This window comes from Chiloscyllium punctatum, chromosome 8 (genome assembly GCF_047496795.1).
Source record: "Chiloscyllium punctatum isolate Juve2018m chromosome 8, sChiPun1.3, whole genome shotgun sequence".
NCBI lineage: Eukaryota > Metazoa > Chordata > Chondrichthyes > Orectolobiformes > Hemiscylliidae > Chiloscyllium > Chiloscyllium punctatum.
The window spans coordinates 33,336,595-33,354,117 of record NC_092746.1 but is presented as its reverse complement, the minus strand read 5'-3'; the positions used below and the strand labels follow the sequence as shown (position 1 = coordinate 33,354,117).

The following is a 17,523-nucleotide window of genomic DNA, read 5'->3' as shown; positions in this document are numbered from 1 at the left end:
TCCAGAATAGTAGAAAGTGTTGGAAATACTCAGCAGGTTAGGCAGCATCTGTGGAAAGACATCATTACGTACCTCAAGATGATACAAGGAAAAAATGGAGTAAATTAGGATTAACTGTTTCCCTTGTTTGGGAGTAAATGACTTACGAAGATAATCTGTTGGGTTATTGTATAGATTCCAGACTACACAGGTCGTGCAAATTTAAGACAGTTAACATGACATCAAAACATATATCATGCCATTACAAAGGTATCTTTTTCACTTTCAGTCTCTCTTTCTCTGTGAAATTGAGTCAGTGTTCAGTCAGTTTTGTGTATGTCATGTACAGTAACATCATTAAGCACAGAACACAGATATGTGTAAATCTGTTATACTATAGCAATGTAAGTCATGTTGTTAATAAACTTCAGGATGTCTATTTCGACAAAATCCAGTTAGTATAATATACAAAGGAACCTTGATTATCCGGGAGTCGATTACCTGCATTTCAGATTATCCGAACAAGATTGCAAGGTCCCAATGCCTGGCTAAACTGTGTTATCCAGCATTCAATTATCCAAAGATTTGATTATCCGAACAAAATACTCCCCGCCTGTGTCATCTGAATAGTTTCAGTTCCTCTGTATGTTGCTTTCTAAACCTGAGTGGCATGACTCGACTTTGTGTAGTGGACTTAGAAGATATGTTTTTATTATCAGTAACAACTGGGAGCGACATTTAGCCCAATTGGTAGCCTTATTTAAACAGTTACAGTTAGCTGACTTCGTAACAAATCTTGCCAAAAGCTGGATTGTGAAAGTGTGAATAACTCTTGGGTTATCAGAAACAAGGACAAGTGTTGCCATGGACAGAAAATGTAAAGGTTTTGATAAAATTTTCCATTCCTAAAATATGAGGTTTTTGGGAATTATGTGGCTTCTTTTAAAAGTTTGTGCTAAACTTTGGTAAGACAGCTGTGCCTTGAACAGATTTATTATAAAAACAGATGAAAACAATCTGGTCAAAAGAGTGCAAAACAACTTTGTAAAAGCTGAAGGTCATTCCTAATGAACGTACCAGTGTTGATGCCAGTAACTTGGGGCTGGGTGCAATTTTACTGCAAGATGATGGAATAGGTATACAAGATGCTTTTCTGAAAAACCAAATCAATATCTAAATCAGTTTGCTACAATAGGAAAAGGAATTCTGAGATCATTACTGGCTCTTAAATATTTTGAAGTTTGGCTTTGTCATGACCACAAAGAAAATATATGTTGATTATCATTCCCTGTCCCTTGCAGAGAAATCCAACTTTCAGTTGTTTGCATCACTAAAAAAGATATCATTATCAAGAATGTAATGATTTCAGAATAGCTTGGAGATTGAGAAAGGGGCAATAAAATGTATAAATTATGTATAATGAAGGAATGAAGGTGGATAAATATAAGTTTTGATGTTTTCTTTGTATATTTCATTTCTACATTCTAATGAAATGTATTTGGAAATTGTGTATCATTTCCCAAGGATGCAGGCAGGCTGGGAGTACATGGTTCTTAAATAAAAACAACTATGGGCTCAATTTTACCAGAAATCAGCAAAATCCCTATTCTTGGTGACTTCCATGGCGGGATTCTAACCATGAGTTCTAGTGAGGTTTTCCACATTATCCTCTGCAGCTCACCTTATTACACACCATGCCTCAACGGTGCTGTGTTCTCTCAATTATTTACTCAGCATTGGAGGAAATACTTCGCAGTTGTTTTGATCTGAATGCCGTTAGTACTGCATTAGTCAGATCTGATACTGAAACACTACTAGATTGTTTTGGACTTTAAGACAAAGGAGCAGAATTAGGCTATTCAGCCCATTGATTCTGCTCTGCCATTCAACCACAGCTGATATGTTTCTCAACATCATTCTCCTGCCTTCTCCCCATAAGCTTTGACCACTTATTAATCTCTGTCTTAAATACACTCAATGACTTGGCCTCCACAGCCTGCTATAGCAATGAATTCTACAGATTCACCATCTTCTGGCTGAAGTAATTACTCCTCATGGCAGTTCTAAAGGGTCATCACTTCACTCTGAGGCTGTAAGCTCAGGTCTTAGCCAATCCTACTCGTGGAACTATCTTCTCCATATCCACTCTTCCCACACTTCCCAGTATTCTGTAAGCTTCAATCATAAACCATCCCTTCCACTGTGGTGAAAGGCTGCCAGGAGGTATGGTGATCCTTAATTGACCCCTCAATTGGTTTAATTTGTTGCTCCCCTCCCAAAACTGTCCATTGCCATTTCACAAGGCCTATCAACTCCCTGCTCCATTTTCATGGGGTATGGATCAGACTTGCACACATACAGCAAAACCAGGAGCACCTCACTTTCACATGCTAAGTGTTTGCTTCAAGATGCCTATCTGCTCCAACACAATGTCTAGTTGCTTTCTGAACTATATCCCAACAGCACAGGTGGTATAATGGAACAAACTCTGGGCCATCCCACTGTGACCAAATAGCCCTGACCACCCCCAAGATCAAACTTGAAAAGAGCATAAAGACTAGCCCCCATGAGATCTACATTCAAGGTCACTTTGAGCTTGCTGGTGACAATCAGGCAAGAGGCATTTGTTTTATCCCCAACTGTTGCTACTACTGGATAGGTCAGATCCCAGACTGAAATCTGGCTTGATAAAACATATTTTCTTTCAATTTATGACGGAAACATAAGCACGCAATGCTGCAGAATTTTTTTAACAATAAAACAGAAGTTTATTGCAGAAGAAGAACTGAAGATAAAAAAGAACAAACCAAGCTATTTATATCTAACACACAGTGAAAGATTTTGATGTACACAACAGAACAAATTCTCATCTATCCCATCATCATTATTTGATAGCACTCAAACATCAGAGTTCCCTTCTTTGTTTTTTTTTGCGCATTTATTTCAATTCTTAGTCTTAAGAATCTAAGAGCCGCTTCTTTGATCATTCACACATTTGAGCTTAAGTTTCTCAGATTTAAGTAATTCAGAGTTCTAACCAATTATCTCTAGTTGGAATTTTCAAACTAAAATCCTTATGCTAACCTATTTTATAAATGTTCTAAACTCAATCTTTTATTTGCAAGAAACTGTTTTTACATCTGACACCTGACAGGGCCTTTGTGAAGTGCCCCCAAAAGCTTTCCAATCTATGGGTTAGAAAAATCAATCCTTGATTCTTCTGATCCAAAATAAAACTAATGCCGTTCAATGAGGAAGGATCACTCAGCCCAAAACGCTAACTCTGATTTCTCCCCGCAGAAGCTGTCAGACCTGCTGAGCTTTTCCAGCAATTTCTGTTTGTGTCTTTGCCTTTCAATGTTTACTCTGTCCAATCATAAGACTCTCACATTGCAATCCCCAGTTGCTTGCTCTCTAACACATACTGGTTTAAACTCACAGCTCCAGAAGGAGTGACAAGTTAATTTAGAAGCACTTTCATAAACACAAACCAAAACCCACATGTCACTAGTTCAAAATTAAAAACCCAAAATGAATGATATGAAAATACGTATAAATCACACACCTCAAATCACACATTGGCTTCAGTGCTGTTTGCAGAGCCCTTAATGTACTTGGCCAGGAACATGAGAATATTCATGATAGGGATTTGGTGGAACATCACAATGCAGTTTTATTGTATTGACAGACTAAACAGTGACTCTCCAGTGAGGATAAACAGTTATACCTCATTCCCTTTCTCCTTGAACGCTTTCAAAGATTTCAGGCATTCTCAGGTACCTTCAAATTAACTATTGTTAGGGCAACCTGAGGTAAAAGATGTCAACAGTTTGAAAATCATTGTAACCAAACAGGCTCCCCTTCACAGATAAGGTTCAGTCACTGACATGCCTCTTGCTGATTTTCTCACAGCATCCTGAGGTATTATACATCCCCATGCCTTGAGTTTGGATATTGTTGTGGCCCTTTACAGTAAGCCTGAAGCTCTACAATTCACAGTGTAGCTTGCATGCCATTAGAACATGAGGCCAAATCCACTCACTGTGATCTATACAAGCAAACAAAAAGAAACAAAAAACTTCCTCCGGCAGTCCTAAGCATCACAGATGCCAGTCTCCAGCCAAATCAATTCAGTCCATTAGATGTCAAGAAACAGCTGGAAGCACTGAATGCTGCCAAGGTTATGGGTTCTGACAACATACCAGCAATATTACTGAAAATCTGCACTACAGAACTAGCTGCATCCCTAGTCAAGCTGTCTCAGCACATCTACAACACTGGCATCTGCCCGACAATGCAGAAAGTTGCACATCAGTATATTTTTGATTATCAGTAAACAGAAGGGATCATGAACAGTGCTATCAACCAGCATTTCTTTTGCAATAACCATTTCACTGATGCTCAGTTTGGGTTCCGCCAGGGCAACTCAGCTCCTGACTTGATTAAAACCTTGTGCAAACCATGGACATAAGACCTAAATTCCAGAGGTGAGGTAAGAATAATTTCCCTTTAACCAAATGTTGTATCAGCGAGCCCTAGCAATGGAGTCAATGGGAATTAAGGGTTAACCTTCTGCTAGTTGGAGTCATACCTGGCACAAAGGAAAATAGTTGGGGCTGTTGAAGGTCAGTGATCTCCATTAAAGGTGAGCGAGGAGTAAGTGAGGACTGCAGATGCTGGAGAGTCCGAGGCAAAAAAGTGTGGTGCTGGAAAAGCAGGTCAGGCAGCATTTGAGGAGTCAATGTTTCAGGCATTAGCCCTTCATCAGGAATATTGGGAGTAATGGGGACTAAGAGATAAATAGGGGAGTGGGGGTGGGGGTGGGGCTGGGGCAGGGGCTGGGGCTGGGAGAAGGTAGATGGGAAGGCAATAGGTAGATGGTGGTGGGGATGTGATTGTGATAGGTTGGTGGGGAGGGTAGAGTGGATAGTGGGAAGGAAGATGGACAGATAGAACAAGTCAAAAAGGCAATGCTGAGTGGAGGGTTGGATCTGGGATGAGTTGGGGGAAGGTAGACTTGGAAACTAGTGAAGTTGATGATGATGCCATGTGGTTGAAGGGTCCCAGGACGGAAGATGTGGCGATCTTCCCCTAGTCATCGGGTGGTTTGGATTTGGCGGTGGAGGAGGCCCTGGACTTGCATGTCCTTGGCAGAGTGGGAGGGGGAGTTGTAGTGTTTGGCCACAGGGTAGTGAGGTTATCCATGCAGGACTCTTCAGTGGAGTGTCCAAGGACCAGTCATCTTCAGCTGTTTCATCGATGATCTTCCCTCCAACATGAAGATGTTCACTCATGATAGCATAATATTCTCCTCCTATACCGAAGTAGCAAATGTAGCAAGACCTGGACAATATTCATTTTTGGGCTGAGAAGTGACAAGTGATATTTGTGTCACACAAATGTGAGACAATTACCATCTCCAAAATGAGAAAATCTAATCATTGTCCCTTGACAATCAATGGTGTAAGTAACTGTCACTGAATTCCCAATATCAACACCCTGGGGTTACCATTGAACAGAAACTGAACTGGATAAGCCACATAAATACCATAGCTGCCACGTTCAGGTCAGAGGTTAAATCCTGCATTAATTAACTCAATTTCTGTCTCTACAAAGCCTGGCCACCACCTTCAAGAAATTAGTCATGAGTGTGACGGACAAACCTGCTCACTGATGCTCAGTTTATGCAGCTCCAAAAGCACTCAAGAAGTTTGACACTATCCAAGAAAAACAGCCCACTTGATACGCACCACATTCACAAACATTCACTCTCCCCACTGCTGCTGCTCAGTAGAAATAGTGTACCCCATCTACAAAACACACTGCAGAAATTCATAAAGGCTGCTTAAACAGCACCTCTCAAACCCACAAGTACTTCCATCTAAAAAAGGCATGGTTAGTATGACAACACCACCACCTGCCACTTCCCCTCCAAGCCATTCAACATCCTGACTTGGAAATACACTGTTCCTTCAATATCACTGGGGCAAAATCTAGGAATTCTCTCCCTAAAGGCATTGCATGTGCTTACCTGCATCAAATGGACTGCAGCAGTTCAAGTAGGCAGTTCACCACCTCCTTCTCAAGGGCACCCAGTGATGAGTAATAAACATGCCATGAGTGAATAAAAAGAATCTTGCCAAAGATCGCAAGTGCCAAATTTGATCTCAGTCAAAAGGCCTAAAACTGCGCCTGATATCTATTGTAATTGAATGTCAGTTTTAATTTTAATTTCAGTTTATTAAAACATACTTTCACGTGATATAAAGATAATAATGAGGTTCAAGTTAATTGTGGCTCCAACTTGTTTCAAAATCCAGTAGTTACTTAATCAGTCGACACTCCTTCACATTATAATCATTACTAGTATAGTAATGCTTTTAAATTTTTGAATTGTTCCGAATTCAGGAATATTTCTTCAGGTGCACTTTAATTTTCATACTCTGCAATATATTTGGAGACAGTTCTTGACTGTTAGCTTTTCCCCTTTAAAGTTGCTTCAGGAAAAGTTACTTTATTTATAAGTGACTGGATAAGACAAATAAACATCATGTATAATTCAGATTCAACTGTGACCCCACATAGAGGTTGTAAATGTCCGTGTATACCATTCTGATTGCATATTTATTTTTCTAGAACTCCTGATGAACCAATGGAAGAAGAGCCAGCTTTGTGAAGTGCCAAGTTCATCCAGCTATTTCCTTAACATGACATCATTGTCGGTCCCTTAAGACTCTCCCAGACATGTCGTGTCTGCTGTTTGGGTAGTATAAATCAGCTGGATCTTTCAGAGTGTTCAGCCAGCAAAGTGTGACAACTTCTCTTGATCTTGGAATACTTAAAAAGACACATCTATAAAGTTATTTTTTCAAATAAAGAAGTGTCTTACAGGTCAGAAATATTTTCACAAATTTCTTTCTTTTGACTCTACTGCTGGCTACTTTCTTTGGAGGCCAAGTACTCATAGATTTCCAGTGATGTACTGAAATCATTCTGTTTATTCTTGAAGGATGGATGTTCTAAAAGCATTGAAACATACTGAATTAAGGTTAGGCTAATAATGTTGTACCTTTGGAAAAAGCAGGAAAAGCATCTAAACACTTTCATAAAAATGCCTTACATACACTGATATAAAAGAAAAGGTTTTATTTTGTATGCCTTGAGAAGCAACAAAAATCTACATTTAGAATGTCAAGAATAATAGTGATAGAACAATACTTTGAAATATTTATTTGTCTATTTGCATTCATTTTATTACTAAGTTCATCTTTTTTTTAATTTCTGAGCTGTAAATAAGTTTTGACCACTGCATTAAAGACATGTGAGCATCTGCTGTTTTCTTTGATTTATAAATTCAACAAAATCTTCATTTCCAACCAATATCTCTCGAACTTATTAATATGTTTTGACTTATGACCTTAATCAAAGATTTGAAAGGGGGAAAGCGAAGCTGATTTTATTCAAATGACAGGTTTTTAAAAATCTTTTTTGTATGACCATACTTTTCCCCATGCATATGGATATGTTTTAAGATCAGACCTTTTCCTTTGTTGAAATATTTTATGAATGTTTGTGTTATGGCAAGTTAACTGTGGTGTTGGTTGCTGAATGTTTAACAGTTTGGATGTTTCGCTTCTAGAAACAGGACGAATAATTCTCCTTGTTTTAAAATTCCTTTTTAGTTTATAACACACCTTTGTGCTCACCCATAAATAAAACACATGTGAATATAGGCTCATTCAAAACTCAAGGTTAACAAATCTGAGAGTCAGTGAGGAAAATGACACCATTGAACAAGTTCAGAATCTGTTTCTGTTGGCTTTTGGGCTTCAGTTTCATTGGGAACACTGTTGCATGCTTGGGATAACGAAAAAAATGCATCACTGAAGTTGGATGAACTGACAGCTAAAACCCCACCCTTGCCCTGATATGTTATAAATTGACTATATTGCTATTTTACAAGGAATGTTGGAGGACCTGGTCATGAAGCCTTGTTAAGATGTCTATGAATTCAGCTTGAGTTTAATTTTCATTTTTGAATATGAGATCAGTTTTAATATTTGCAAATTGTTTTATGGGTAAATCATTGTTTTGTACGGATAAAATGGAGAAATTGCTCCATGTCTATGGAGAAGAAGAGACATCTGGCCTCGCAACAATTTGTAAAAGTTCAAGTTAAATGAATTAAGTAAGACTACAAAAGGTGTAGATGGACTAAAATATACATTCACACTTGGTGATCACTGTTTGAGATGAAGTTTTGTTATTTTCTGTGCTGGCTTAAATGAATTTGTCGGTCTCACCCTGTTCCTAATGGGGCCCCACAGTGCTAAGTTAGCCAAAAATAAATGGCAGTTAATTGGCAATGTTACTCAAAGCTACAAGCAATCTCACGTTTGTACAATGAGGATTGCTTTCCTGAGAATAGTACTCAGGTTCTTTGATACAACAGAGAATATTACTTTATATCTGACCTCAGAATATGTGCTGCTGAACTGAGTGCCAAAAGTGAAAAATGTATCCAGTCCCATTGACCAACCCCGATGGATAAAATGATTCCCTGCTAAACAAAATCGGAAGAGGGCGATGAATGCTAAATTGGCATATTAGAGTCATAGAGATGTACAGCATGGAAACAGACCCTTCGGTTCAACCCGTCCATGCCGACCAGATATTCCAACCCAATCTAGTCCCACTTGCCAGCACCTGGTCCATATCCCTCCAAACCCTTCCTATTCATATACCCATCCAAATGCCTCTTAAATGTTGCAGTTGTACCAGCCTCCACCACTTCCTCTGGCAGCTCATTCCATACACGTACCACCCTCTATGTGAAAATGTTGCCCCTTAATTCTCTTTTATATCTTTTTCCTCTCACCCTAAGCCTATACCCTCTAGTTCTGGACACCCCAACCCCAGGGAAAAGACTTTGGTTGAGAATTCAGTGGCTCAGTGGTTAACACTTCTGTCTCATAATGCCCAGGACCTGGGTTCAATTCTAGCCTCAGAGTGTGCACAGTCTACCTGTTTCTGCTTCGGTTTTCTGCGGGTGCTGGAGTTTCCTCCTATAGTCCAACAATATGCAAGCCATGCTATATTATCCATAGTGTCCAATGATGTACAGGATTGGCAGATTAGCCATGGGAAATACAGGGTTATGGGGAGAGGTGTGGTGGGTCTCGGTGGGATGCTGTTCACAAGGTTGGTGTGGACTTGATGGGCCAAATGGCCGAATCCACACTGTAGGATTCAATGTCGGTAGCTTGGAGGAGAATTTGCAGGTGGTGGTATTCCCATGTTTCTGCTGTTCTTGTCCTTCCAGATAGAATCGAATCCAGGTCTCTGGCACTCTGAGGCAGCAGTGCTAACTACTGAGCCACCATGCCACTCTCACCATCCTGTCTTGGAGTTATGTCACTATTCCGTCACTGTCAATGGGTCAAAATCCTCAAATGCCCTTTCGAACAGCACATGGACTGCTGTAGTTCAAGAAGGCATCTCACCACCTCCTCCATGAGAGCAACATGGGATGGGCAATAAATGCGGGCCAGCCAGTGATGCCCACATCCCATGAGAGAATAAAAAAAGGAAACTTACATAAGTTCAAGGTATTCAGCCATAGTCAGCATAGTTTTGAGAAGGGAAATCATGTTTGACCAATGTATTAGTTCAGTAGGAGGTAACATGCTTTGTGAAAAACAGCGAATGTACTGTACCTAAATTTCCAGAAGAGATTTGATAAAGTGTCATGTCAAAGGTTAATGTGGAAAGGAAAAGACCATTGGTAGAAGATTAGCTGGCTAACAGAAAGCAGAGAGTAGGCATAAATGGGTCATTTTCAGATTAGCAAGATGTAACAAATGTTGTACCACAGAGATCAGAGCTGGGGCGTTCACTGTTTCCAATCTATATAAATGACATAGATGAAGGGATAGGAGGTGTGGTTACCAAATTTGCTGACACCATAATGATAGATAAAAAACAAGTTGTGAAGTGGACATAAGGAGGCAACAAATATAAATAGACAAGTTAAGTGGGTGGGCAAAGATGTGGAAAATGGAATATAATATGGTAAAAGGTGAAATTGACCACTTTTGCAGGAAGAATAAAAAAGAATAATTTCTAAACAGTGAAGAATTGCAGAATGCTAATGTGCAAAAGGTTCTGGGTGTTTGAGTGCATAAATCACAGACGATCAGTATGCAGTATGTAAGTCATTAGGAAGTTTAATAGAACGTATTCATTGAATACAAAAGCAGAGAGGTTATACTTTAAGTATGCAGGGCACACGTGAGAATGTATCTGGCGTTCTGGTGTATAGCATTGGTGAAATTATTTGAGGAAGGGTAAAAATGTGTTCTGAGGCAGTTCAGAGAAGGTTTACTAGACTAATACCTGGAATTAAAGGGTTATGTTATGAAGGTGAAAGTGAGGACTGCTGATGCTGGAGATCATAGTCTAGATTAGAGTGGTGCTGGAAAAGCGCAGCAGGTCAGGCAGCATCCGAGGAGCAGGAAAATCGATTTTTCAGGCAGGAGCCCTTCATCAGGAATGAGTGGGCTCCTCCCTGAAACGCCGATTTTCCTGCTCCTCGAATGCTGTCTGACCTGCTGTGCTTTTCCAGCACCATTCTAATCTTGGTTATGTTATGAAAGTTCATTGAAATATTCACACAATTTCACCAGAGAATGCTGTAGAGGCCAAGTCATTGATTATATTCAAGAAAGCAAAACCTACATTTTTAGATTTTAAAGCTATTAAGGGTTACAGAGAGATAATAGGAATATGGCATTGAGGATTAGCTACGATCATAGTGGAAAGCGAAACAGGCTCGAAGGGCAGAACAGTCTGCTCCTACTCCTGGTTTCTATGTTTCCATGAAACATGTAAGAAATGAGAGATGTTGACAGGATGATTATGGAGGGTATTTTCATTTTATAGGAAAATCTAGAACTAAGGGTCACTGTTTAAAAATCAGGATCCCCCATTGAAAGTAGGGATAAGGTAATTTGGTTTCACAGAGTTCTGAAACCTTGGAACTCTGCCTGAAAATGTGATAGAAGCAGAATCTTTGAATATTTTTAAGGTAGAGGTAGATAAATACTTCTTAAACAAAAGAGTGAAAGGTAATCAGGCTACATGGCAGTGTGGATTGGGGTTATAATCATCCATGATGTTAGTAATCAGCAGAGCTCATGTCGCTAACTTGTAAGTTTGTATGTCTGCATCTTCCAAAGATATAGGGCCAAAACTTACATTAATTTGGCTAAACGTTTAGGAGGGATTTCCACTGCAAAGCTTAGGGACTTTGTCCACCACTTCATTTATTAGCTACCCTCCCAGAGATTGTCCATCACTTTTAATTCTTGCCCTATCTTAACATGCGCATTCCCAGAGCAACACATGACTGAGTGGATATCCGCAGAAAGACCAAAGTTCTTTGCATCGATGCCATCTTTGAAAGGTTGCTGTGTGCCCGGATAAGCGTTGGCAATTTGGTGTTACCTGTCACTGACAAGACATTGGTACAGCAGTCACAAAACAATGCTGCTCACTGGCACATAATCAGCTAGGCTAACAGTCTCTTGAACAACAGTCCCACTTTCTCATCTTAGTCGCTGTGTCGCCAACAGGCCGGACAGTTTACCTCCTTAGCAACATCCCATCTGAACACCGTCTAAGTCAGCACAACACCATCACCAGTGCCCATTGTAGACCCGAATTTCGCCATTATCCAGTAAGGGTACATCACATACAGGCAGGGAATCAGACAATTCTGAACATGAGATTCATTTACAAATAGCTTCAAGATATAGGAGTTGTACTAGTTGCAAGGGTAGTGGGCACACACCTCCAGGAAGTGGTGACAGTGATCACAGATCATCTGAACATTAATCGAGTAAATCCTGTTGATTGATTCTGCAGCACTGTGATATAGCCCTCTCAGTGCCACGTGTAACAGTCAATAACACCCTGCACCTAGGAGAGGCTAGCTATGTTTTTGCATCCTGCTGCCTGGGCTTTAGCACTGACCTCATCATCAGGATGCAAAATGAACTGGTGTGATCTTGCACAGATAGCATGGATCACTGTCCTGATGACTGTGGGTGCTCAACTGAGAGATCCCACACAGCTTACCCACTGCTCCCTGGAAAGAACCAGGAGCATAGACATTCAAAGCAGTTGTAACCTTCATAGTCACCAGGAGAGGATTTTCTCCCAGTCCTGCAGCCTTCTCCAATATGTTCCATCACAATGTTCCAGGACATATGGATTACATGGAGCCTGCATCAACACTGCACCTCGCTCCAACCCAGGAAATGGAGTCAGGGCCAGAAAGCACTAGGTCTCGTGCAGACACCATGCATCCTGAGGAGTACTGTGACAGTGAACTCTCCCTGAGTTAAGTGCTCCTTATCCTCCCCTCTGGTGTCCTGTTACTCCTGGGATTCCCATTGGTGATTGTCCTGCATCTTAGGAAGGCCACAAAGCAACCAACTCCCACCAGTCATTGGACACAAGACTCATGGTGGAAGTGGCATACATTGGGGACACAGGAAGTAGAAAAGGTTCTTAGGTCTCAGAAGAACCTCTCAGAAGTGGCATTCCTGGTCGATAAAGTCTAGATGTTTCCTCCAGACAGTGAGACACATTGCAGCTTGATAACAAAGTCCATGTCTCCATCATTCATTCAGCTTCAGACTCTGCATGTACCCAAATTGGTGAAGGTATTGTCCCAGCTGAGTGACCACCTCATCACATCAAAAGAGAGTGTCTGCTGCACTCCAAAGTCCTTTCAATCCCCAACTCATATCAATGTCCAACATTCAGCTTCACACTGCATTCAATAGAGATTGTTGTTACATTTACAGATCAAGTGATAAATCGATGGTGTGGGTTCACACGACATCCTTGGAGGCTGCATGAATAATAATTTAGCCAGCATTGGCTTTTTGTAACATCATTGCTGTTAACTTGAACTTCATTGACATGTCCATGTTCAATTTGCAAGAACCAATGGCATGGTGCAAGTTGCCTTTGACATGCATCTGACTCCAAGCACCCACACTCTGCAGGCATAGCAAGTGAGCAATGAAATGATTTCAAATTAAATGTAGCTGAGATTTGTAAATGGCTGCTTCATGTATTTGTTTCTTCAATGTCCTAATCTCCAGCAAATATGGATTCCATGTGTCTGGCCATCAAAATGACACTGACTCTCCCAGCACAGGACACTGCTACAGCACTTCACATTAAGAGAATAGAGAGTTATGAGAGCAAACATAGACCACTGTGGACACCATCAGCATCAGCCTTTTCCAGTTGTCTCTCCAATTCCTTTGTCCCCTTTTACCTCACACTGCCTGTCAGCATGTTTCCACCCTTCCTGCTCTACCTCCGCATCCAACCACCCTCCATGCAGTGACCAAATACGTTGAACATAGTCCTCCTGGCTTCCTGAATGTTGGCATTACACGCTAATGATGCCCATTATGGTCATCTATGCTCGCACTATGGAGGGCACTATGATGGTCACTGCCACTAACATCCCCTTCTGTAATTGCAATACTCTCTGATGCTATTTATGCAACTCCTTACACCTTGATGTTCTCCCTATCACCATCCTTGTACCAATCTCTGTGAATACCACTGCATTCAATCCCCAACTTTGATTCCCCCACCACTTTTGACAATGACTCTTCTGCTGCCTCTGATGGTCTCCCGTGAACTTCCTAAACAATCACTGAACCCAGCCTCAAGGATTGTGTTCATTTGAAGACTCTGACCTAATTGTTCAACAGCACATCAAATTGAGCAAGTTCAGTGACATGTAGAACGTTTGAACCTCTAATCATTGAAGAAAGCGTCTTAGTTCATCTTTTGGCCCAGACTCTGAATAGATTAGAAATGTACTGCTATCCAGCCAAGGAAAACTCACTCTTCGAAAAAGTTTCAGACAATCTCAACAATTAATGTAAGTCACTGCAATTTTATTGTCACCAATGTTTACAGTGTTAAACTTTGAAAGTATTTGTTGCTTATGAATGAATTACTTTTGCCTGTATTTGTTTTAGTTCTAATCCATGACCCTGCTTTGATCTCAGGTCAGGTTTGTTTCATGCAGCGTAAATACTACTTCTGGCTTTTTCATTCAGTCGACCAAGAATAATGTCCATTTATGTCAGTTATTGTGCTCTCCATTTCAATGAATGTTACTTGGTTGATTAGTTATATTCTGTAATACATTGTCTTAATTGTTATTTGCCTTGTCATGATTTGGAGATGCCGGTCTTGGACTGGGGTGTAGAAAATTAAAAATCATACAACACCAGGTTATAGTCCAGCAGGTTTATGTGGAAGCTAGTGCTTCCACATAAACCTGTTGGACTATAACCTGGTGTTGTGTGATTTTTACATTTGCCTTGTCCTCTGCCATCTTAGGTGGAGACATTTGCTACTGCTGGCAATGGGAAGCAAGGCAGATGAGTGCAGTTTTGTTGGATGTAAAATATCAGCTTCCAAACAGCAAGTTGAAAGTAGTAAATTGGCAAATTAAAACCCTCAAGAGCAAGCAGGGGGAACCCTATTTGCAATGTGTTACCTTGTACAAATTAAATATCATCTTTGCAATTGACTTCAGCAAATGGGTAACAGCTCCTATCAGATTAACAGTGGCATGCAATTCATGAGGTAATGTTCTTGGAGGATTTGGACTGAGAAAGAGATTCCTTTCTTTCCTGAAAGTTGTTTTGGATCACAAAAGAGAAGTATCGATAAATTGAGATCAGTTGAGGGCAGTGAAGGGATTTTCAGGGTATGACTGACCAAGGGGTTGTGGGCTGTGACAAACCATGAGGACTTGTGGAGGAAGATTGATTACATAAGAAAGGTCAATATCCACACCTGTGAAGTAAAGCATGATTGAGCCAAGATACAGGGCAAGATAGTTAATGGTGAAGTCCTGAAAAGTCAAGGAATGGCAAAGGTGATGAAGAGAAAGTCAAATATGAAGGCAGCAGAAGCAAAAGTTGTAGTTACCCCAGGTCACTGGGAAGAGCTGGAAGGATGAACAGATTGTAATAACTGTTGATGTTATTCAAGGGCAATGTATCAAAAGGTTCTAGCCACAGGTTTAGTTTCAAGGCATCTATTCATCCATTCACATGTCCAGACTGAGGTTGCTGGGTTGCAAAGATTGAATGTCTGTGACACAATGCACTCGGACCTTTTACCCTATGTGATAACAACTAGATAGCAAACATCTTGCCCATCTCCACAGCTTAAATGGCCTGGCATCCTTCCCATCAATATCTAATTGGCTATGATTGCATGTGGCCCTCATGTGTCTACAGTTGTAATGCCATGCCCTTCCAATCCTGCTGTCAAGACACTGCAAGAAGATTCTGACCATAGTGTTTTTGTTTTCAGTCCTTGGAGGGTCATGGTCATTTAATCCACTAATGAATCAACATATAGCTCTGATGTCCAACATTTGCAGCATCCTTGAGGCAATGGAATCAGAAATAATCTGACTCAGATAACCTGATAATTGTTCATTTATAGTTACTCCAATCTTACTTGTAGTTAATACCTTGTCATAGGAGAAAGTGAGGACTGCAGTTGCTGGAAATCAGAGTCGAGAGTGTGGTGCTGGAAAAACACAGCAGCTGAGGCAGCATCTGAGGAGCAGGAGCATCAACATTTCTGGCAGAAGCCCTTCATCAGGACTACAGGGGCATGTTAAAGTTTTAATACAACTTTTTTATTTGAGAAGACGAATACAGCCAAACAAATGACTGCAGATGTAAATTCAGGAGAGAGAGAAAGAGACTTTGGAATGTTTTGACCGATGAGGTGTCAAGGCATCTTCAAAGGATGGACTTAAAAGAAATAAAATGCAGTACAAACTTAACTATCATCTCCAGCTAGCTTCTTAGAATATGAACACAAGACAGCAGATTTATTGAGAAGTATGTTTTGTGTTGTCTCTTTTCAAGGAGACACAAGGAAAGGGGTTAAAAACCAGTTCAAAAATAGACTGTGTGTGTGAGTGGAAGAAGGTGCGCTAGTGAGCTGAGGTACTCATGTGCATGAGCCTGAGTTTGAGAGCTAGTGTGCTGTGAAGGTAAAAGTCAAAGAACCACCCATTAATCACTCCTGCATTGCAGGAAAAGAATTGATTCAATCTGGATGCTAGAAGCCAGCCTGAAGGAAAAAGGACAAAATAATTTCAATCAAATTGCAAAGCCAGGAACCTTGAACTCTACAACATGGTTGGTAATGTTCCACTATATACATTTCATAAACAGACCAGAGACTGAACCATAACCTTGAACATTTTTATTGGACTGACTTCCTATTTCTAAACTATGACTGTGAGTGTGGCCTTACTATTTCTTTTTGTATTTAATAACTGGTAAACTCACTCTTTTGTTAACTCAGACAAGTCTGGTTAAATTGGCTCCTTAAATATAAATTAATTTGGATTGGAAGAAAGATATCCACCCATTGTAATTTAACCTTGCCAGGTCCAACTGGGGAGCAGGTGAATATGGAAGAAAAACTGGTCATGCCTTCTCACCCAACAGTTTAACAATTTGTGTATCCCATCTGGAACCGTCATACTTTGCGGAACATCTTCCAGGATCTGGTCATAAAAAATTTCAAAGTTCATTTGTTTCCTGCTCATTTTAATTGACAGGATTAGGTATCATTTGTATAAGGGGTTAAGGAGAACATAACCTTGCTTCAGAGGCCAAAGCAATTTTAAAATGATCTCGTAGATATAAGTTTTGTCTTTCTGTGTTACCTGCAGGTGCTGCAGTTCATGTTGCTTTTAACTCTCACCAGGTCAGATTGAATACAAAGGTCAAACATTTCCCAAGTTTTTGGAGGGTGAGTTCAGACAGAGTTGAAGGATCCAACATCAACAAAAATAAAAATGAATCTATTAAAGCTGCTTAAGTGGAGTCTTTGAAGACTGTTTGAAAGTTTGTGCAGTAGCTTAAAATTTCAATATCTCAGTTGACATATGTAGCTGACTTATGTTTCTTTTTATTTTAGAATTTAAAATTAATACATAAAGTGTATCCACTTTCACCACGGGATTTCCGAAACGATGAAGTAAAAGGAATTAAGACTGTGTTATTTAGATCTTTTTTAATAAAGAGCTGAGTAAATGTCTGCTTGGAAATTTGATTAACGTCTGAATGGACAGATACTATCTAAGTTGATGCAATGTCAAAATCAGATATAATGGTCTTCTTACAAAAGGGGATTAATAAGTTCAAATACCACCACGGCAGCTTGGGGAGAATAGAAATAGAAGTATAAAGTCAGTGTCAGCAGAAGAGTCCATGAAAACTGTTGACTGGTATTAAATAAAAACAATTTGTTCACTAATAATCTGTAGGGAGCCTTAACCAGTCTGGCCTATATGTGACATCAGTCCCAACCAAATCCAGTTAATTTGTAATAACCTTAAATTAGCCAGCAAGCCACTTGATTCAATCTAACTTTTCTCAGGCAGCTCGAGAATGGCAA

General features: G+C 40.1%; 1 protein-coding gene across 9 annotated transcripts in view; it reads left to right on the top strand.

Annotated features, from left to right (window-relative positions):
• Window positions 1–7,299, top strand: part of LOC140480462 (histone deacetylase 9-like) — a 778,931-nt gene extending 771,632 nt beyond the window's left edge. For all 9 annotated transcript variants that reach the window (XM_072575348.1, XM_072575350.1, XM_072575346.1 and 6 more), the window contains one exon: window positions 6,616–7,299. In XM_072575348.1, the coding sequence (XP_072431449.1) occupies window positions 6,616–6,710 (95 nt within the window). In that variant the 3' untranslated portion in view covers window positions 6,711–7,299. The remainder of the gene's footprint in view (window positions 1–6,615) is intronic.
• Window positions 7,300–17,523: the final 10,224 nt, after the last annotated feature.